This window comes from Silene latifolia, chromosome X (assembly GCF_048544455.1).
Source record: "Silene latifolia isolate original U9 population chromosome X, ASM4854445v1, whole genome shotgun sequence".
NCBI classification, from domain to species: Eukaryota; Viridiplantae; Streptophyta; class Magnoliopsida; order Caryophyllales; family Caryophyllaceae; genus Silene; species Silene latifolia.
Genome location: NC_133537.1, coordinates 323634712 through 323659122, shown reverse-complemented (window position 1 = coordinate 323659122; position 24411 = coordinate 323634712). Strand labels below are relative to the sequence as shown.

Genomic DNA, 24411 nt, shown 5'->3' with positions numbered 1-24411 from the left:
GAATCTTACCTTGTGGTCATCGTTTCTCTCTCTTAACTCTCTGACATGTTAAACATCGAGCCACAAACTCAGCTGTTTCCTTCTTCATCCCAGACCACCAGAAAGTCTTTTTCAAATCTTTATACAACTTGTCACCTCCTGGATGTATTGAATATGGTGTGCAATGAGCCTCTATCATAATTATCTTTTTTAGCTCCTCATTATTAGGAACACACCATCTCCCATCAAACCTCACACTGCCATCTGTATGAATAGAGAACCGAGACACTGTCCTTTTCTCTACTCCAGCTCTCCACTCCTCAATCTTAGGATCCAAAGCCTGTTTCCTGCGAATGTCATCATATAAATCCGGCTCCCCTGACTGCATCCCCTCTAGCATCCCCTTTCTGTATCACATGTATCCCCATCTTTCCCACCTCATCTCTCAATCTCATCAAAGACATAGCTGTGCATAGAGAATACACACTCTTCCTGCTCATCGCATTAGCAACCACATTTGCTTTCCCTTCATGGTATATAATATCCATGTCATAATCCCCTATCAGCTCCATTCACCTCCTCTGTCTCATGTTCAGCTCCTTTTACTTGAGGCTCCTGTGATCTGAAAACACCTTAAAGGTCGCCCCATAAAGATAGTGCCTCCAAATCTTGAGAGCAAACACAACTGCACCCAACTCCAGATTATGTGTCGGATAGCTCTCCTCATAAGGCTTCAATTGCCTAGAGGCATATGCAATTACTTTCCTATTCTGCATCAACACACATACCAATCTATTCTTTGAAGCATCTGTATATACCTCAAAGTTTTCACACCCTTCAGGTAATGCTAAGACTGGAGCTGTGGTCAAACGCTCCTTTAATGTTTGGAACGCCGTCTCACAACTTTCGTCCCAACGAAACCTGTTCTCTTTCCTCATTAACGTTGTCATAGGTCTGGCTATCTTAGAAAATTCTTTTACAAACCGATGATAGTACCCTGCTAAACCCAAGAAACTCCTTATCTCAGCCACATTCTTCGGTGCCTCCCACTTAGACACTGCCTCTATCTTTGTCGGATCCACAACTACACCATCCTTGGAAATCACATGCCCCAGAAAGGCAACTTCCTCGAGCCAGAACTCACACTTAGACAACTTTGCATACAGCTGTTTGTCATGCAAAGTTTGCAACACTAACCTCAAGTGCTCCTCATGCTCCTCCTTAGTTTTGGAATAGACTAAGATATCATCTATGAACATCACCACAAATCGATCCAAAAACTGACTGAAGACCCAATTCATCAAATCCATAAACACTGCAGGTGCATTAGATAACCCAAACGACATCACCACATACTCATAGTGACCATACCTATATGTAAAAGCTGTCTTTGGTATGTCCTCATCCTGAATTTTTTCTGATGGTAACCCGACCTCAAGTCAATCTTGGAAAATACTGATCCCCCGTTCAACTGGTCAAACAGATCATCTATCCTTGGCAAAGGATACCTATTCTTCACTGTAACCCGTTTAAGCTCTCTGTAGTCGATGCACAACCTCAAATTCCCATCTTTTTTTTCACAAACAGAACTGGTGCTTCCCACGGCGATACACTAGGTCTAATGTAACCCTTATATATCAAATCATCCAGCCATTTCTTTATCTCTTCCAACTCCTTAGGACCCATGCGGTACGGGGCCTCAGAGATTTGTCTCGTCCCTGGTTTCAGCTCCACACTAAAATCTATCTCCCTCTTTGGTGGTAAACCTGGTATCTCCTCTGGAAAAACATCTGGAAACTCTCCCATAACTGGTCTCTGCTCAACTGCTGAACTCACCTTAATATGGTCTCTCACATGGCATAGAATCAAAGGACACCCCTTCCTCAGATATGACTTCAATGTTACCGCTGCAATCACTTTGACTTTGGGTTTGACAACAAACCCACAATAAGACACACTAACTCCCTTAGGACCCCTCAAAGAGACTCTCTTTTGGTGACAGTCTATCCTAGCCTTATACTTACCCAACCAATCCATGCCAACTATCACCTTAAAACCATCCATTGGAAACTCTAACAAATCCACTGGAAGGTCAACCTGCCCAACTATCATAGATACACCCTAATACAACCTCCCGCAAGATACAGACTTACCCGACGATATAAAGACCTCATCTTTTACAGACTCAAACTTTCCCAAACCCAAAAGCTTAGCATGACTCGACGATACAAAAGAATGTGACGCCCCCGAATCAAACAAAACAAAGGTAAAAACACCGTTAACAAGAAGGTACCCGTGATCACATGAGCATCATCCTCAGTAGCCTTCTTGTCCATCATGAATGACTTGCCACTGGAATTCTGTCCACCTCCCTGGACAGTACTAGCAGAAGTAGACGGCTTAGCGACCGACCCCTGGTTGTTGTTAGCTGCCGGTCTCTGATATGAATTACCGCCATTGCGGTTAGATCCCCGGTGGTTGTTACTCTGACCACCCTGATTGCCCCATGACCCAGCCGGCCTGTTGCTAGCATAACTCTGAGACGGACCCTGAGAGAAACTCCCCTGTGATGGCCTCTGGAAACCCCTTCCCACAGCACTGTTGCACTCATGTCTCTTGTGGCCCATACCGCCACAGTTAAAGCAAGATAAACCCCAGTTGCTGCTACTACCACCTCTACCACGACCATAGGAAACTCCAGCACTAAAATCCAATCCCGACGAATAAGCCCTCGCTTGGTTATGGCCGTCTCTCTTGTAGCTGGACTCACCACCACCCTCACTTTCAGCCTTTCTCTTCTCGGGACCTCTCTCCCTATTCTCCTTACCCATTTTGACCAATCTCTCAGCTCTTCCTGCTCTCTCATACATTTCCTTAACATCTGTAAGGACCCTAATCGATAACTTTTCCATAATCTTATACGTCAGACCCTTCTCAAATGTCAACGCTAAGTTCTCCTGACTTAGCCCCATATCCTCTGCGTACCTAGACTTCTCATTAAACTTATGGTAGTACTCAACCACAGTCATCTCCGGAGTAAGTTTGAAATCATCAAATTCCTCTCTCAGTTTACTACGAACATGCTCCGGTACAAACTCTCGACGCATAGCTCTCTTGAACTCACCCCAAGGTATAGCTGACTTCCCCTGTCTCACATACAGGTCTGACGCACTCTCCCTTACCTTATCCCACCATTCTCCAGTTGCATCTCTCAAGTAGAACACAGCTTGTTCCACTTTAAAGTCCTCAGGGCAATGAACCACATTCAGAATATTTTCCATCTTTCTATGCCAATTATCAAGCAAAATTGGCGCATCTGTGCCCATGTACTCCTTCTGGTTGAAACGAGCTATGTTGATGCTCATCTTAGAAAAGTCTACCCCAACCTCCCTATCTTTCCCAAACTTCTTTAAGGCATCTGTAAGCGCGTCTTGATGCTCTAGCATCTTAGCAACCTCATTTATACTCATCAACTCAGCCCAAGCATACAACGCAGATATCTTTGGCGGCATCTTTCAGCTATATAAGAGAATAGGTAAACATAAACACACATCCCACAACTTGAAAACGAACATGACCTGAGCAGCTCACACTCGACCGAGCAACACAACCCACTCGATCGAGTTGAGGCCACTCGATCGAGTTTCCCACTTACTCGATCTAGTGCCTCGACTCCAGAACCTGACCAGAAATCATTACAAAACATACTCGATCAAGCCTCCTCTACACTCGAATGAGTAACCCCCATTAGATCGAGTGCCCCACATACTCGATCGAGTGCCCCAAAGAGCAGCTACTGCCCAGACTCCGTCTTATACACCACTCGACCGAGTTCAGCCCACTCGATTGAGCCCCCTACCTACTCGATCGAGTGCCCCCCACCCGATCGAGTCATGCTGACTTGTAAGCTACCCGCATGCTCATCTCAACTACTTTCCATAACAATTATATATATATATATATATATATATATATATATATATATATATATATATATATATATATATATATATAGGAATGGGATCATGTGAGTATTACTTATATATTTGAGGATTGAGGATTAATACTATGATAGGTATTTAGGATGAAAACAAGCAAGGGAAAATTTGTAATTTAACACCTGCCTATATAAACCACTTTTTACACCCAAAACCGTTATTTCCTCCTTTTTCTTCTTCTTCTTCTCCCTTCAACTTCTCTCTCTACTGTAGCTTCTTCCTCCATTGTTGAGCTGGAAAACCCTAGAATTTAGGCGTCATCTCCGTTTTTCGTTCTCATTCTTCACAATTATCATATTATTCCAATTAGTTCGTTTGCTCAGGTACGTAATTGGCGTTTTTCGTCCCTAAGTTTCGAATTCGTTGTAACATTACTCTGTTTGTTCTTCTTTCGTTTGAATAATTTGAATTTCATCTTGCTTTTGTTTGTTATTTTCAATTTAATTTTGTGTTTCCTCAAATTCGGTACGTTTTTGTTTTATTTCCAGGTTTTGCTGCTCATTCTTCACAATTATCATATTATTCCAATTATTTCCTTTATTCAGGTACGTAATTGCCGTTTTTCGTCCCTATGTTTCGCCTTCGTTGTTATCTTACTCTATTTGTTCTTCTTTTCGTTTATATGCTTTGAATTTCATCTTGATTTATTTGTAATTTTCAATTTACTTTTGTGCTTCCTTAAATTCTGTACGTTTTTGTTTGATTTCCAGGTTTTCCTGCTCAAAATCTCTGCGTATTCAATAATCATTGCGATGTCTGATATGTTATTCTTCTTAATTTTGTACTTTCAGCGTATTCTCGAATCTCTGCGTATTCTCTCTTTATTTTGTACTTTCAGCTTTCAATCACATGTTCGTTATACTTTTGGTACATATTTTTTGTTCATTGACGTTCTTTTTTTCCTCAATATGTGATATTGTTTTCTACACCTGGTGATATTGTGTATGTTGATATGTACCATTGTATATTCACCTTTATGATATTGTTTTTCAACTTCATGTGTGATATTGTTCCAGAGTACGTGATATTGTTTTCCTGGACATGTGATATTTGAAGAGTCTATCACACCCGAAATACTCGAGAAGGGGGGGGGGGGGGTGAATTGAGTATTTAAAAAATTATGCCTACTTTTTATTTTATATCAAGGTAATTAATTACTTAAAGTTTATTGATTAAACTTTAACTAATTAACTAATTGATTATGAACGTAATGAAATGACTGAAAAGAAAGATGCAAGAACACACGATATTTGAAGTGGTTCAGCTTCACACGTCGAAGCCTACGTCCACTATTCTCGATTAATAATTTTAGTACCTTACTCCGGATTACAAAATTATCAACCCAACTCGTATAGTTAACTCTAACTATAACTCGATTTGAATATCACTAGATATTCGATTTGACTATCTTAAGTTACTAAGAAAGCACTTGATTGTTCTTCTAAGTGTTCACACAATTGAACGAGTAAGAAACAATATGAAGTACTATTATCTTATGACGTAATCTTAAAGAAAGATAAGCAATTTGAAGAGCACGACTTTTCGCAAATATTTTCCAAAACAAAACGATAAGACAATTAAGAATTAAACTCAAATATGTTTTGCAAAGATTGTTATATTTCGAAAAGCTTAGATAAATGAAGAATGATCAATTGTATTTATAGTAGAAGTGGGAACTAGGGTTTGCACGAAACCCTAGGATGCCGTGAGATAGGCGGCTAAGGCTATAAGAGATAAATCTTTATCTCTTTCCTAAATTTAATCCAAGATATTATAGTTTAGGTAAACAAGATAAAAGTAAATCTTATTTAACAAATAAAACTATATCTTTAAGATGTTAGGATAAGTAATAAAATCAAATCATATATTATAAAGATATGAAAATATCTTATATAAATATAAGTTAGATTTGATTAGATAGGTTACTTAAACACAACCATCTCACACGCCCCAACGGTTTGCAGCTTACGGCTGAAACCCTAGGCCCGTGTCCAATCTTGGATAAAAACCTATCTTCTTGGATTAGGGTTAGATTAGATAGACTAGCAAACCCTAGGTAGCATGATGACCCATAAGTCGTTTTACTAACCAATAGGAATATGCAAGTCACCAATTATAATAACCCATAATTCAACTCTACTATATATACAAAAGATTTCGAAATATGTTTAAACGAATTTTATCTTTTGAAAAATGATTTTAAAACTATTAAAATCGTGCCTTTAAAATGCTACCTAAAGGTATAGTAGAAACAGCTATAACTTTAAGTTTGGTTAGTAAAGTTATAGGTGAAATAGCTATAACTTTACTTTCCCAATACTCTTATCTTAAGATACCGTCATTAAATGAAGACCTATACTAACTAATCTTCCTGGAGATCTTCAGTAAAGGATCTTCTCTTTATCTTGACCAAAAGCTCTTCATCTTGAGCTTTGTTAAAGACTTGATCTAGCCTTTTGCTTGAATGATCATCATACTTAAAACTTGTTACAGTTGTTTATGATGCCTTAAGAACTTCCAATGTTATAGCTCAAGCTGCTATAACATGACTTGAATGATGCTTCACAAATCTTCAATGTTATAGCTAAGAGAGCTATAACATTACTTGTTAAACTTGTAAACCTAAGTTAATCTAACAAAGACTAAACAAACAATTACAAGCAAGAGTATATATAAAACGAAGCACACACTTGTCATTATCAAAACTTAATCATATATCTATATGGTCCAACAAATTCCCCCTTTTTGATGATGACAAGTCTCTTAAGATTTGTGACTAATGTGTAAGTTCCCCCTCAACATAATACTATAAAAAGTCATAGACAGTTGAACGCAAGAACAATCACTTATATACAAAGTATAGCATCTAAGGACCTTAAGAGATTAAAGATTCCGACAAGGAGCAAGCTTAGGCAAATACTTAAGTCACGAAGATTTCTTCCCCCTCTTGACATCATCGAAAAGACGAGAAAAGACATAAAACAACTAGAATAATATTAGTCGAGACACAATTTAAGCATGCAAAGAGATATTAGAAAACGAGAAAGTAATCTACATTAACATGCCAAAATAGAAAATAAGCATACTACAAACCAAATTAGTCTAATTGCCAACTGGGCCGAATAAGAACAAGTTTTTAAGCCAAATGGGCCGAATTAGACAATCATTCAAAATATAAAGTCTAACAAGAGAAAAGGCAAGGAAAAGAGGAGGACGGGTTTAAGGAATGTCACGTTTCACGACATTGGGGTTGACATAACCGGGACGGGTCCTAAACTCAACAGAGTCAAGACGATCAAAGCATGAACGGACATGGTTAGCTTGTGCCGTGAGACACCGCTCAAAATTAAGCACCTTCATTGACAAGGCTTGAGTAGCCCGTACACAACCCGCATATCCTCATGCATAGCCTTCCCTTCCTTCCACAAAGCCCCACCTTGACTAGCCAAATTAGCTAACGAACTAGAATGACGAACACACTCCTTTGCCGCCCTAGCCGCATCCTTAGCCATAGCATCCACCCGTGCTTCAAGCCCACGCAAATAAGACAAGACTTCACCATGATCCGAACCCTTCGAACCCGAAGCCTCATTCCTGTCTTTTCCCAAACCCGAGACCAACTCCACAACCATCTTATTTTGTGCATCCAATTTCTCACAAATACTTGCCATAAACACTTCCAATTTTTGTTCAACAACCGAGACCACATCCGACGTTTTCTCCACCACATTCCCTTTTGAGAAAAACACCAAGTCGGGTCCAATAGCACTAACTTTCATCAATTTAAGATGAGTGTCACACATCTCATCTTTCACCTTAACACCATAGCTAGAAATCCCAATCACCCCTTTTTGTTCCAAAAGCCGAGAGACCCACATGCCATAAGGCAAATCCAAAATTGTATAAAATTTTTCTTCAGTGACACAAACACTAGTTTGAATGATTTTATGAAACACAAGACGAGGAAGACTAACTTTGGTTCCCTCGAGCCACTTAGACAACAACAACATCTCATAGCTAGACAACTTATCACGACCACCCCTTCTTGGAACAACCGTGTTCCAAATGAAATTATGAAAGAATTTCAATTTTGGGGTAAACGGCCCCGCAAGCATGTTACTTGACCCCGTAGCATCAACATCAAACGACTTCTTAATTTTAAGCTTCTCTTCCTCCGTCACATCTCCCCATTCCGCACTCGGATTTATTTCGATCCCATCATCGTGACCGAAAATGCAGTACAAAAATCGGCAAGGGAGATTTTGACTTCGGTATCATTCACCACCGCATGCAACACATTATTTTTGACAGAGACGGAAGAATAAAATTGGATTACCTCAATAGGATAAACTGGACCAACAAAGGAACAAACTTTCTTCCATTCTTGAAAATTCAAGAAATCCTTAAAGAATTGCAAAGCTTCGATTTTTCCATACCACTTTTCGGAATAGAGACGACCACCATGAATACCGTACCTCATGACATAGTTGACACGAGTTCTTTCATCCGCGGTAAGTCAAAGCTTATCAAGCCCCATTGATGTTGCATTCGGCATGTATTCCCGAAACATTGTCCTTTGTGGACCTTCTTGAGTAGCTTCAACCTCAGTTTCTTCCACCGAATCTTCAAAACCCACGTCTTTCTTTTTCCCTTTATTCAACTTCCGCCTTTTCCCTTCTAAGTTAGGATCAACCCGGTTATGTTCGGGATTAGTTGGTTTTTGGGTTGATGAAGGTGAGGGAGTTTTGATAGGGACATAGGTTTTAGTGCATGAAGGTTTGGAGGACCCGGTCCGAGTTGTGGACCGAGTTGAGGGAGAGTGGAAACGGGTTGAGGGAGGAGTCATGATGATTATAGGATTTTGGAGGTTGAGTGTGTAGAAAAGTCTAAAGAGAGGTCTTTGGGTTTTGTGTTTGTGATGGTGACGGTAGGAGGGAGTATTTATGGGAGGATGAGATCAATTATGGTAAAAGTGGTTTAAGGGAAATAGGAAAGTGGAGGTGGCGTGTGGAGAGGAGTTAGGTAAGTTTTGATTTTTTTTTTTTTTAAAAGATTTACCATAATATAAACAAGTGGTTAGGGTAAATTGTATAAAAGATATGACAAGATATTATTGAGATATGGTAAGATATGGTAAGAGATAAACTTGTGGGAATTTCGGTTTTGGCAAGAAAATGGAACAATTGGTTACGACTTTTGGCTTATAATAAAACTTAAAATATATATGACTAGAAAATGGAATATTCTCATAATATAATATAAATTTGACATAAATAAACGTGCAACGAAAAATACGGACACAGTCATACAATCTCGTCAAATCTAGTCAGTCATAGAGAATAAAATATTTTGTGACAAGTTTAGATGCCACCAATTAAACCAATTTCCAGTCGTAAAATCTCAAAATGTTCTCTAGCCAATGCTTTGGTAAAAATGTCAGCCCATTGTTTTTCTGTACTACAAAATTCCAGTCTTATGTTGCCCTTATCTACATGATCCCGTAGAAAATGGTGTCTAATGTCTATATGCTTAGTTCGTGAGTGCTGTGCAGGATTTTTAGATATAATTATAGCACTTGTGTTGTCACATAAAATAGGTATACACCCTACATTAACACCATAATCACATAGTTGTTGCTTAAGCCATAAAAGTTGAGAACATACCAGTCCAGCAGCAATGTATTCGGCTTCAGCAGTAGATAATGCAACGTAATTTTGCTTCTTGGATCCCCACGTGATGATACACGGTCCAACAAATGTGGCTATGCCGGAAGTACTTTTTCTGTCAAGTGAACATCCTGCATAATCTGCATCTGAATACCCTATGAGATCGAAATTACACTCAAGGGGATACCAAAGATATAATTTAGATGTACCAATCAAATACTTCAAGATTCTCTTAACTGCAATCATATGCGATTCTTTAGGGCACGATTGAAATCGAGCACATACGCATACACTAAACATAATATCCGGACGACTTGCAGTTAAATAAAGGAGTGAGCCAATCATACCTCGATAAGTTGTCTCATCGACAGACTTAGCGTTCTCATCCAAGGTCAACTTCTTCTCAGTGCCCATAGGAGTTTGTTTGGAGTTAGAATTTTTCATACCGAATTTCTTGATTAGCTCCTTGATGTATTTTTGTTGGTGTATCATAATCCCTTCAGGAGTTTGTTGGATTTGGAGTCCAAGGAAGAACTTGAGTTCTCCCATCATGCTCATCTCGAATTCTGAGGTCATTAAATCTGAAAAATACTTACATAAGCGATTATTAGTTGAACCAAAAATAATATCGTCGACGTATATTTGTACGACTAATAAATCGGAAACCTCAGTTTTCAGGAATAGGGTTTTGTCGACAGATCCTCTTTTAAAACCACTTTCTAGAAGATATTTTGACAATCTGTCGTACCACGATCTCGGAGCTTATTTCAAACCATACAAAGCTTTATCTAATTTGAAAACGTGGTTTTGAAACTTGCTATCGAGAAATCCTGGGGGTTGTTCAACAAAAACCTCCTCATTCAAATAGCCGTTAAGAAAAGCTGTTTTAACGTCCATTTGAAAAAGTTTTATTCCTTTATGAGCAAAGAAATGCTATTAATAATCTAATAGCCTCAAGTCCGCTACAAGAGCGAAGGTCTCATCGTAGTCAATTCCTTCTTGTTGATTATACCCTTGTACAACCAATCTAGCTTTGTTTCGAACAATAACTCCTGTATCGTCCAGCTTGTTTCTAAACACCCATCTCGTACCGATGACCGTTCGATCTTTAGGTCTTGGAACCAAATGCCACACTTTGTTTCGCTCGAATCGTTGAAGCTCTTCTTGCATAGCAACGATCCAATCTGCCCGGCAAGTGCTTCTTTGATATTTGTTGGCTCAATGGTTGACAAAAAAGAGTAGAAGGAGCAAAAGTTGTTAAGTCTTCTCCGAGTTCGAACACCTTCATTCAAACTTCCTAGGATGGTTTCCATTGGATGGGAATCCTTATATTTCCATTTCTTAGAAATACGAGGCACATCTTCATCTCAACTCGTCTCGCCTTCTTCGAATGATTGGGGTTCGTGCCTTGTTCCCCACTGAATCCAAGTCCGGGGTTATAACGAATCGCTTATAACTTTGGACTTAGTTTGTTGATTAGAAGTTGAAGTTATAGCTTCATCGCTTATAACTTTATCCTCCAATTGCTTGGATTGAGAAGAGGTTTTAGTATCATCAACTAAACTCTCAGTCCTCTTTCCTTTATCATTCGAAGGGGTTCCTTGTTCATCATTTGTGCCCTCAATTTCTTTATCTTCCTCATCCAATTCCGGAAGTTCATCCCTGGATAATCGGAAATCGTGGTTCGTTCGATCTTCTTCCTCATCCTGTTCAGCTTTGTCAAACATATTATTCTCATCAAAAACAACATGAACACTTTCTTCGATGCATAAGGTTCTTTTATTAAAAACCTTATATGCTTTACTATGATTAGAATAACCGACAAATACCGCTTCGTCACTTCTGGGATCGAATTTGCTTAATCTATTTTTGCCATTATTATGGACGAAACATTTATTCCCGAAGCAACGTAGATGTGATATGTTAGGTTTACGTCCCCTAAGAAGCTCATAAGGAGTCTTCTTGAGAATAGGTCTAATCAAAGCTCGATTATGAACATAGCATGCAGTACTAATAGCTTCAGCCCAAAAATTTCGAGGTAGGCCACTACACAATAACATCGTGCGTGCCATATCCTCCAATGTTCTATTCATACGTTCCACAACACCGTTTTGCTGTGGGGTTCGTGGTGCTGAGAAGTTATGCCCAACACCATTCTCCCTACAATATTGTATGAAGGCTTGGTTATCAAATTCGGTGCCATGATCCGTACGAATGGAAATTAATTTAGATTTATACTTATTTTGGGCAAGTTTCATTAGAACTGCAAACTCCTCGAAAGTCTCATCTTTTGAGTTGAGAAAGATCGGCCAAACAAATCTAGAATAGTCATCAACTAGAACGAAGACATACCTTGATCCACCTCTACTTCTTACCTTCATTGGGCCACAAAGATCCATGTGCACGAGTTCTAGTGGTTCCTTGGTACTTACTATTCTCTTTGGTTTGAACGATGATCTAACGTGCTTGCAACGGGCACAAGAATCACATAGAGTTTCTTGATCGAATTTGATTGATGGAAGTCCTTCAACCAGATCCCATTTCTTTAGTTTATTCAAAGTTGTTGAATTTATGTAAGCAAATCTTTTGTGCCAAAGGCACGGATCATCTGTCGTTACTTTCATGCATGTGAATGAATTAGTAGGAATGTTATTTAAATCAATCATATAAACATTCCTTCTACGGTGTCCTTCAAGCACAACACTACTCGTTCCTTCAATTATTATTCGACAGAATCAATGAAAAACAACTTTATTTCCTTTGTCGCATAATTGAGAGATACTTAGCAAGTTGTGTTTGAGACCACTAACAAGATAAACATCACTAATTGCATGAGAAGAGGATATTCCAACTTTACCTACACCGATGATCTTACCCTTCTTGTTATCACCAAATGTGACCTTACCTCCATCGAAGGGTTCAAGTGAAAGAAATAAGTTTACATCTCCAGTCATGTGCCTTGAGCATCCACTGTCAAGGTACCATAGGTTATTTTCTTTCACCACAACCTGCAAAATAATTAGATACAGTTTTTAGGTACCCAAGCTAAGTTGGGTCCTTTGACGTTAGTCACCCTGAAAACTAGATCCTTTCTGATCCAAACCTTTTTAATAACCTTGCGATTTGGAGGCGAATGGATTTGTTTAGTAGTCGTTTTAGGTTTAGTCGTGGGTTCCTTATGTCGCGGTTTTTCAGGTTGTTTTGGAGGAGCTTTAGTTTTGACGGGCTCCTTAGGTTTTGGTGTTTGTTTAGCTTTGGTATCCTTCTTGAAATCAAAGCTCATATCATAGAACCAACGATGATCATTGTTGCGTTCCTCACTTGTACTTGGTTCTGATGGGGTACAATTATTATCTTCGAAAATAGTGTCGGATGCTTTAACAAAGTTGATTCCTTTTATTAAATCCTGAGCATATTTGACACAATTTTCTTGGATATGTCCAGTATGACCACAGTAATTGCAAATCAAATATTCTGGTAAATTCGTATATTTTCTCCTTCTGAAATCTCGTTCGGAAGGGGTTGATTTGCATTTAGAGTGATCTCTACGACCATAGCACTCGTGCCCTAATCCCATTTTCATGTTATTATCTGATTGCTCAGTTAGGAAATTTAGAACACGTGTGCTACCTTCCCATTTTTCATGAACCTTTCTAGCATGCAAAAGTAATTCTTTTAAGGACTCTATTTCCTTGTTGCATTTGGAATGGTCTGATTCTACGACTTTGGGAGGATGAGTCTCTTCATAGTTGTCACGAAAGTTCTGGAATCTATCATTAAGAACTCGAACCATCTCGGTATGCGTTCTTTTAGTATTTGAAAGAATAGTCTTAGATTCCTTTAATTGCTGAGTCAAAGATTCGATCTCCTTCTTTTGATCTGAGATTACGGTTTCTCTAGCCGTAGCCTTTGACTCAAGAAGCTCTTTGACTTTCCTCAATTCCAATGTTATAGCTTCACTGGCTATAACTTTGGCCTGAAGATGCTTAATGTTGAGTTTTAGGTCTGAGGTTATAGCTTCATTAGCTATAACTTTAGACTCAAGAACCTTCTTCTCAGCATTTGTCGAATCTGAAGTTGTAGCTATATTAGCTGTAACTTTAGATTTGAGCTTTTTGGCCTTTGCCTTAAGGAGTTGATTCTCTTCACCAATATCAAGAATTTGTTCTTTCAAATCTTTCAATTCCATCTCTTGTTCATGACACTTATCAAGAGATTGCTCAAAATATTCTATTAAAGCATTCTTAGAAAGTTTCTTGACACTCTTCTTAAGTTCAAGATAGCTTACCTCTTCTTCTTCTTCTGAATCGGAATCTCCTAGGAAGCAGCAGTAGGAGTCCACACTATCTTTATCATCGTCTGAGAAGAGGTCAAGACTAACGTTGCTTAAGCATAGGTTAGCAACTTCTTCTTCTTCTGATGCTTCGTCGTCCTCAGGGTCGAGATCTCCCCAGCAAGATGCTATCATAACTTGCTTGAATTCCTTCTTGGTTTTCTCCCGTTTTGCTTTGTCTTTGATTCTCTCCCATGTGGGACAGTCCTTAATCATATGACCGGATTCTCCACACTTGAAGCATCCTCTATTAGCAAACGTGTTCTTTGTCTCTGAAGTTTTCTTATTAGAGAACTTATTATTGTTGTTGAACGATTTTGCTTGCTTATTTCTGAAAATGCGTTTGTTGAACCGTTTAGCAAACAAGACCGTTTCGTCCTCTATTTCTACATCTTCTTCTTCCTTAGCAGAAGCTTGTAGAGCCATGCTCTTCTTATTACTGGACTCGGCCTCATCGTCTTCCAGGACGAGTTCATGAGCCATGAGAGCGCCAATAAGTTCTGCATAAGGAAGGGATGTGAGATCTCTGACTTCTTCCATAACCGTGACCTTAGGACGCCATTTCTTGGTTAGACTCCTAAGTACTTTTCTAGCAATATCCTAGGAGTTGAAAGTTTTACCAAGATTTTTGAGCTCATTGACTATAGTAGAAAATCGTGCTGACATGCTATCAAGTGATTCATTATTTTCCATTCTAAAGAGTTCATATTTTTGAATCAGCAAATCAATGCGATATTTCCTTACAGCCGATGTTCCTTCATAGGCCAACTCAAGACCATCCCATATTTCCTTGGCCGAAGTGCAAGAAGAAAAACGATCGAATTCAGTCGATGTCATGCCGTTTTGTAACAGGCTTATCGCTTTCGAGTTTTTCTCAGCCTTCTTGTAATCAGCCTCAACATAGTCTTCTTCCTTTTTCTCATAGGTAGTGCCTTCCGAAGATGCGACCAAAATTTTATGTGGTCCGTTCTTTATAATCGTCCAGCACTCCCAATCATGTCCTTTTATGTAGTGTGTCATCATGTTTTTCCAAAGTCCATAATTCTTCCCATCAAAGACGGGACACTTAAGATACTTGGAATCCATTTCACACGTGTAAGGCAGTGGAATAAAAATAAAATAAAAAGATAAAAAGATAGACGGATCTAGCCTCTTTGCGGTTAGGCAATCAAGAGCACGAGGCTCTGATACCAATTGAAGAGTCTATCACACCACAAATACTCGAGAGGGGGGGGGGTGAATTGAGTATTTAAAAAATTATGCCTACTTTTTATTTTATATCAAGGTAATTAATTACTTAAAGTTTATTGATTAAACTTTAACTAATTAACTAATTGATTATGAACGTAATGAAATGACTGAAAAGAAAGATGCAAGGACACACGATATTTGAAGTAGTTCAGCTTCACACGTCGAAGCCTACGTCCACTATTCTCGATTAATAATTTTAGTACCTTACTCCGGATTACAAAATTATCAACCCAACTCGTATAGTTAACTCTAACTATAACTCGATTTGAATATCACTAGATATTCGATTTGACTATCTTAAGTTACTAAGAAAGCACTTGATTGTTCTTCTAAGTGTTCACACAATTTAACGAGTAAGAAACAATATGAAGTACTATTATCTTATGACGTAATCTTAAAGAAAGATAAGCAATTTGAAGAGCACGACTTTTCGCAAATATTTTCCAAAACAAAACGATAAGACAATTAAGAATTAAACTCAAATATGTTTTGCAAAGATTGTTATATTTCGAAAAGCTTAGATAAATGAAGAATGATCAATTGTATTTATAGTAGAAGTGGGAACTAGGGTTTGCACGAAACCCTAGGATGCCGTGAGATAAGCGGCTAAGGCTATAAGAGATAAATCTTTATCTCTTTCCTAAATTTAATCCAAGATATTATAGTTTAGGTAAACAAGATAAAAGTAAATCTTATTTAACAAATAAAACTATATCTTTAAGATGTTAGGATAAGTAAACAAATCAAATCATATATTATAAAGATAGGAAAATATCTTATATAAATATAAGCTAGATTTGATTAGATAGGTTACTTAAACACAACCATCTCACACGCCCCAACGGTTTGCAGCTTACGGCTGAAACCCTAGGCCCGTGTCCAATCTTGGATAAAAACCTATCTTCTTGGATTAGGGTTAGATTAGATAGACTAGCAAACCCTAGGTAGCATGACGACCCATAAGTCGTTTTACTAACCAATAGGAATATGCAAGTCACCAATTATAATAACCCATAATTCAACTCTACTATATATACAAAAGATTTCGAAATATGTTTAAACGAATTTTATCTTTTGAAAAATGATTTTAAAACTATTAAAATCGTGCATTTAAAATGCTACCTAAAGTTATAGTAGAAACAGCTATAACTTTAAGTTTGGTTAGTAAAGTAATAGGTGAAATAGTTAGAACTTTACTTTCCCAATACTCTTATCTTAAGATACCGTCATTAGATGAAGACCTATACTAACTAATCTTCCTGGAGATCTTCAGTAAAGGATCTTCTCTTTATCTTGACCAAAAGCTCTTCATCTTGAGCTTTGTTAAAGACTTGATCTAGCCTTTTGCTTGAATGATCATCATACTTGAAACTTGTTACAGTTGTTTATGATGCCTTAAGAACTTCCAATGTTATAGCTCAAGCTGCTATAACATGACTTGCTAAACTTGTAAACCTAAGTTAATCTAACAAAGACTAAACAAACAATTACAAGCAAGAGTATATATAAAACGAAGCACAAACTTGTCATTATCAAAACTTAATCATATATCTATATGGTCCAACAATATTGTTCAGCCACCTGTGTGATATTGTTCCTGCAACATTCCTTGTGATATCGTTTTCCATCTTCATGTGTGATATTTTTCCCAAACAACGTGATATTGTTTTCCTGGATATGTGATATTGTTCAGCCACTTGTGTGATTTTGATTTCGTCCATATCTTTTAAGCCTTTTTCTTGTTATTTTAAATTTAACTTTTCTTGGCAGATCCTACAAGTAATGTAACTTCTTCTTCCTGTAATGATCTTCATGTCTCTGCTATTACCTCTAAAGATAGTAATGATATTGTTGAGTCTTCAATTACTTCTACTGTTCTGATTGAACCACCTGATGCATCTAGTTCTACTCCACATGTTGAACAACATTCTGTTCCTTCTCGTGTGCATCAACTACTTTTGGACTCCACACCTGGTGGTAGTGAATTGTGGACAAGGAATGTTGCACCTGAGTTTAATCCTTATATTGGCCAGTTGTTTGGGACGTTAGAAGAAGCTATTAGTTTTTATGATGTGTATGCAGAAGCATCTGGTTTTGAACCTAGGAAGTCTTCTCAAAAAAGGTCTGTTTCTGGTGATGTGAAGTATAAATTTGTTGTTTGCAACCGTGAAGGTTTTAGAGATCGTAAGAGGAAGGCTACTGTTTTAGATAGTGGAAAGGAGCAGGCAACTCCCAGGCCTTTTGATATCAGGAACACTAAATTAACTAGGATTGGTTGTACTGCTATGATTGAGTTTCACTATAATGGGGATGGTTATGTTGTTTTTCAGTTTCGTGAGTGGCATAATCACCGTTTTTGTTCACTTAGAAATCAACAGTTTCAAAAAAAACACAGGCACCTCCATCTTTACCATAAAAAGACAATTATTGATCATTCAAGGGTTAATCAAGGGCCAACAAGGGCATTTAGAAATGTCAAGGAATATGTAGATGGCTATGAGAATGTTGGAGCTCAACTGGTTGATTTTAAGAATTTTGGAAGGGATATCAAATGTTTCATAGGAGACCGGGATGCTCAACTGTTTGTTAACTATTTTGAGGATAAACGTGATACCACCAAGGTTTTTACTTTGCTTATGAGGTGGATTCTGGTAAATGCTTGGTTCGTGCGTTTTGGTGTGATGCAGAGTCTCGTAGAAACTATGCTTTGTTTGGTGATTACATCACTTACGATCCAACTTACGATGCGAATAAGTATTGTATGCTTTTCACTCCTTTTACTGGCGTAGACCACCACAAAAGGTCGATTACTTTTTGCTTCTGCGTTGCTATTTCATGAGGATGAAGATTCGTTCACGTGGGTCTTTCAAAAGTTCCTTGATGCTATGGGACAGCGAGAGCCACACTGTATAATAACTGATCAGTGTGCTGGAATAAAGCTGGGTTTGCGTGTTGTCTTCAAACATGCTAAGCGCAGATATTGCATGTGGCATATCATGCAAAAGCTTACCGATAAGGTTGGGCTGCAATTTCGAGAGAGACCGATTTTGTCGGCCGTTTGAATGCTATTGTTTGGGATCTTTGTTAGAACCTCTTGAATTTGAAGAAAAGTGGTGTCAGTTGGTCAATGAGCATAATCTTGACGGTAATTCCTGGTTGTCAACCATGTTTAGAAAAAGGAGGAAATGGATCCCGACTTATTTTCGTGATGTTCATATGGGTTGTCTATTACGAACAACTCAACGCGTTAAGAGTCGAATAATTTTTTCAAGCGTTTTGAAAATGCACATGGTACACTTGTTGAATTCTTGATGCGGTTTCAAAGTGCCATTGATGTCTGTACGCCATACTCAAAAACAACTTGATAGAGACGATGATTGTACTCTTCCACAATTAGCGACTTTTCTTAAGTTGGAAGCTCATGCTTCAAGGTTTATACAAATGTTTGCTTTCTCAGATTTTCAAGTAGAAGCTTCAGCTTCTATTTGTTCCCTTAGTGTTGGTGGCTTCACACCACCTGCAAACGGTGTAGAATTAATTGGTATTGCGATGCGGAACGCGGAAGACTTACCAAGTCGTCTACAATTCTCTAACGAATGACGCTGAATGTTCTTGCAAGTTGTTCAACAGGAAGGGTATTATTTGTAGACACATTATCTGGGTTTACTCTGGAAAACAAGTCCACACTTTGCCCGATAAATACATTCTTATGCGGTGGACCAAGAATGCACATAAGATCCCTCTTTATGGTCCACATGGTGAGTTAATTGAGGATTTTGATGCCACTGATTTACGAAAGATGGAAATGTGCAAGTTATGGTCAGAGTTCTACGCGACCATCAGTGTGCTCAAGAATGTGTCTACGAAGGACATCACTGATCTTGTTGACACACTTAAACAATTCAGGGTGAAACTCAATCCGCAATCAGAGTCAATGACCAAAGAGCAGGAGTTGGAGATGCTTCTTGGGTGCAGTTCCTCAACTGAGGTGAGGATTCTACCACCTCGTCAGGCAAAGAACAAGGGTAGCGGGAAGAGAATGATCTCCAAAAAGCAACAATGCATAGCTAAAGCGGAGAAGCCTAAAAGGCTTTGTCGTAATTGCAAACAAATGGCTCACCATGATAAACGTAACTGTCCTAATGCTTTTGTACCTGATGCCGACAATAAGGTATGTTCACCATGAACAGTCTATGTATGAAACTTTTTATCTATGTTGTATGGTCACGAGTCAGAAACAATACCACATGTTATTTAAAATAATATCACATCTTATACTAAACAGTATCACTATTTGACGATACCAGAATGTGATATTATTTGAGGATAACAGAATGTGTCAACACATCTGTCTCAACTTTCTTTTATATTTTCCTGGTAATTTTAGAAACAATACCACACCTTATTAGAAATAATATCACACTTTTGTAGTACACAGTATCACCGCTGAGGATAACGAGAATGTGATATTGTTTGTAATTGTTCTGAGATAGAAACAATATCACACTTCAATTGAAATAATATCACTCCTTATATAAAATAATATCACTGTTTCACCTTTTTGTATTTTCAGGATAGTTCAGATGAGGATGATGCTGATGATGGTTGATCGGTCGAAGGAGTTTTTGTTGATTGCGCTCATTAATTATAGCAGCAGCAAATAGACGACATTCTTTATGACTAGTATATTAATATAGACCACAACATTCATTAAAGTATAGATTATACTTTATTTTATATAGAAAGTACTCGTACTCGGATAATATTTGATTATTTTATTTGTCTCAGTTGTCTTGTTTTTGTATTTTGTGATACTGAGAAACAATATCACACCTTACATTTATATATTTCACATCTTACTCTAAACAGTATCACTACATCAGGACTACTATATATGCCTTTTGCTTTAAGATTTTCACATCTTGTGTTTTGTGTGTTGTCAAAAATGGCAGTTCATAATATGCTTCTGCAGTTTTCTAACCCAATATCAACTTGTGTACACAACAATATCACAACATTGTGAAAACAATATCAACGTAAGACTTAAACTTATATATTCATATTGTGATATTTTTTAATCATCTGTGTGATATTGTTTAACATACTGTGCGATACTGAGAAGCAATATCAACCTGTGTACACAACAATATCACAACATTCTAAAAACAATATCAACGTGAGATTTAACAATCCATATCCATAGTGATATTTTAAAGTAAACAGTGTGTTATTGTTTTAGCCCTGTGTGATATTGAGAAGCAATATCACAGCAACTATTACACAATATCACACCAAACGTGAAATAATATCACACTTTAGCAACAGTTAGATGACATCCAAAATAGCCATCACTACTTTACCATTATAAAAAGTTACCATTAAATTCCTTTTTGTACTACCATTACATACCCTTTAGTTTAATTACAACTTCGTTCTAACAAATATAGTAGTCCTAATTCCTTCCTCTACCTCTACCGCGGTTCTTCGGATTTGCAACGGTCTTAATCCTACCACGTTTGTATGTTATTGCGGGTTCGTTCCTACGATCTTCACCATCTTTTCCGGAATCACTCCTCTCAGAAAGCATATCCATACCAACAATCGATATTATTTCGGACACCTTTGTCCTAATTACTATCTATCTTTTTGTATATACAATTGTAAATTGTTTTTACCTTTTCCTAGGAGATTGCCGAAGAATTGGCAATTGTGTGTTAATAATCGGTTTCTTAGTACAATCCTCCTTTGTCAAGCCTAACATCTTCTTTATTTGTCTCCTCCACAACAACATCAGCATTCTCTTTTGTTTGACCTTCTGCCATTGGTACTTCCTCTTTCTGCTTCCCTTTCGCCTTTTCGTTGTTCTTCCTCTGTTGCTTCAATGTCTTCCATATTTCATCCTTCCCATCTGAAAATTCTTTTACTTTTTCGATCAAAGGTGTTCTGTTCTCATTTATGTCGCTAAAAGCAATCTTTCTTTGCCATTTCTAGCCGATAGTATCGCCTATACACTTTTTGGTTCAGGTCGGCTTCAAACATTACACCCTCATATCGAATCATGTGCATCATTAAGAAGTTCCCAGACTCAGTATTGTTCATCTCTGTTTTTTGCCAAGGGAAGTTGATGTTAACAACATCAAACGTTATTATATCATCTGCTCTTTCCACGTTCTTCTTTGCTAAGTAGTCACTCATGTGCTCCGCCTACAATATTACGGTTCACCATTAGTAATAATTTCACAAACACAGAAATCCATTATTTCAATGTTACTATACACCAATACTTTAAAGAACTATCAATTAATCATACCACCAAATCTGCAACTTTGTGTATTTGTGTTTGCTCCCAGTCGGGGTACTCTGTGTTGTCCAAAGACTTCCACTTTGTCTCGGTTTTGAAACTTATACAAACATAGAAATAATGCTCTTTCCATACCATTGGAATAAAAACCAGATCCGCTGCAGTTCTGAGAACTGTGTTTCTTCTAATGAATTCGTCCCATTCTTCGAACATCTTTTCTTTAATCAATTCCCTATCTCCAGCTCCCTCGGTTTTAATTTCCTGTTTTGAATATATATGTTACAAGTCCTATTTTTGTTTTAAAGAGTGATTATATTTAATCAAACTAAATGGACAGCTTACCATGTGTCGAATCCCAAAAAACATCAAACTTGTTTCACATTTTTCTGTGTGCTCAATATGGTTCAAAATGAGGGACCAACATTCAATCACATTGCTACTGACGTGCTCATTTGGAAGCAACGACAATATATCGTTTACGACAAGATATTGATCATTACTTGAATTTGGCAACCACCTCACTTTGCTCCAAACATTAACACAAACCAAATTAAAATAGTGCGATAATATCACACTTCTCTAAAAACGATATCACATCCCTTAAGAAACAGTATCACAAAAAATAGCAGTTATGATAAAATAAAAGTACCATCAAATTTAAATAGTGCAAACAATATCACACTACTCTGAAAACAATATCACACTCTTTAAGAAACAGATCACGTAAACATACTCTAATGGGAAATCGTGGTCGTCCAATAGGCGATGAGTCAAGCACTTGTTTCCTCATGGTCAACATCTTTGCACACAGTGATTTGTTAGCCTTCATAAACCTTGAGACGACCTCCACGTTAGAATCTGCCACACCACAGTTGTATGTGCTCCCAAGGCCATCTGATTTCCCCCTCCTACTGCTTCCCACCACACTGGCAGAACCATCTTCTACCACACCTACAAAAATATTTATTTTTGTTATTTGAATATATAATGATTATATATAATGAAAATAAGTCAGTGTTGAAGAAAATAACCTATTTTTTTTTTTGTACAGGAGTTTGAACATTCTTTTTCCCACCTTTCCCTCTCTTTCTTTTGCTTGCTGCTTTCCTCTTTGCTAGTAATTTAGGCAACAGTGTCCCTTTGATTGCATTAAGGTTTGTAACCTTCCTCAGGACCTGACTCCTACATTTATTTAAATCTCTCAACACAAGCGTTCTTGCAATCTCCCCCTAAACCGCCTCTTCTTTTCATCATTCAGTTCACATTTAAAATCTTCACCCACAAAAAACATCATGTGGAACATCATGAATAATCCACAATCCAGGTTCAACTGTTTTGTTTGCCAATCAAAGGCGACATTTTTCAGCACATAGTCTTGTACTTTCGCCCCACTTGCATAACCTTTACTGTCGAGGTAGTGCCCGTAAACAGCTCCCTGTTTATGTTTATAATAAATAACTATCAAATTTCAATCTTTAGCTAACAAAAGCATTATATCCTTAGTTCTTATTTTTAAATATAGTACTTACAGTTAAATGAGCAAGGTGTACATGCTCCTCGTCCTCAAAATGATCATAATCTCGGTTGTCCAAGTAGAACAATTTTTCCCTCTTGGTGTCAATACAGACGCAAATGTAGTGGTCTTCATATAGCAAAGGTATGAACACCTATAGAAATATTTTATAGAAAATAACACTGTCATTCACAGACCATAGCATCCAATATCACAAGTAATAAGTAACAATATCACAGAATATATAATACATTATCACAACTAAAATAGCTATCTGATTTAAGAAACAATATCAATACTTACTTCTGACAATATCAGATAATTAACTTAACAAAGATGTCGGATAATTAACTTAACAAAGATCGAACTAAAAGTACTTTTAAATTCTTACCATATCTGAATTTAAATTCAGTGGCTGTTTATATTGATTTGACCACATATCCCATGTCCTCCATACGTCTTCCTTCAGTCTTGTCAGTTCATCAACATCTTCTTCATCTACTAGTAAGATTTTCTCCATACCACCCTGTTTGTTTATAACAGAATTGATTAGTCCTGTTGACACATTTTTACATGTAATTTAAAACACAAGGAACACATGAGGTTTATATTTCCAATACCGAGTGGGCAAGGCCACAGAAAATCCTTGTCGGTCTGTTGCTGTCTTTTGGCGCCATTTCAAACTGATTGAGCAACATTGCCCATGCCTCAATAACCACTGCTTCTATTTTAGTGTCAGGCAACAAAGACTCAATATCGCTCTTTGGTATGTTATGGTAAATACCAAAGTCACAGACAATCTCTCTGTACCATTTTCCAAAAAAATTAGCATATTAGTTTTTAAATTATTTTAATGTAGTAGATTAATTAATGTCTTACATTGAAAAAATAAACTTACGTCTTCTTAATCGCATGATCTGTAAGGAAGCAATAATCCATGACTTCCTTCCGACGCTTCAAGACAGTCTCAAATAACTGGTCCTGTCTGAACATGAAATCTGAGACAAGTGCAGCATCCCTGTCTGGCAAACCACAGTCCATAGTACACCCCAAATTATGAGGTACCATATCTGCCGATTCAGGTATTTTGTTCATGTTGTCTGCGTGCAACAAATAGTCATTGATGCTCCACGTTCTCTCTGTTTCCAACTGAACATTTGGAACAACCTCCTTCATATGAGACCCCACACTTTTATCATCATTCTTCTCCCCAGCCTCTTTTCCACTGCCTTCTGTGCATGGGTTCTTAGTATTCAGGTCCTCAACAGTTGGTACATTGTTAACATTTTCCTCAACATCTTTTCCAATTCCCTCCTTAACATTTGTTACATTCTCAACATTTGCTGTATTCCCATCCCTTTTGCAGCACC

At 37.6% G+C, this 24411-nt stretch overlaps 1 protein-coding gene across 1 annotated transcript; it reads left to right on the top strand.

Moving 5' to 3' along the window:
- The first annotated feature begins 4047 nt into the window (after positions 1 to 4047).
- LOC141620723 (uncharacterized) lies at positions 4048 to 19836 on the top strand. The gene is made up of 7 exons (XM_074437523.1): positions 4048 to 4054; positions 4466 to 4522; positions 16998 to 17878; positions 18017 to 18170; positions 18553 to 18658; positions 18858 to 19398; positions 19801 to 19836. Exons 1-7 carry the CDS (start codon positions 4048 to 4050, stop codon positions 19834 to 19836), a joined length of 1782 nt encoding a protein of 593 aa, XP_074293624.1.
- The last annotated feature ends 4575 nt before the right edge of the window (positions 19837 to 24411 follow it).

Coding starts and splice junctions, on each gene's coding strand:
- LOC141620723 (XM_074437523.1), top strand. Junction 18,171..18,552: donor GTGTGCTGGAATAAAGCTGG/GTTTGCGTGTTG, acceptor GCGGTTTCAAAG/TGCCATTGATGTCTGTACGC. Junction 18,659..18,857: donor TTGGAAGCTCATGCTTCAAG/GTTTATACAAAT, acceptor GTTGTTCAACAG/GAAGGGTATTATTTGTAGAC.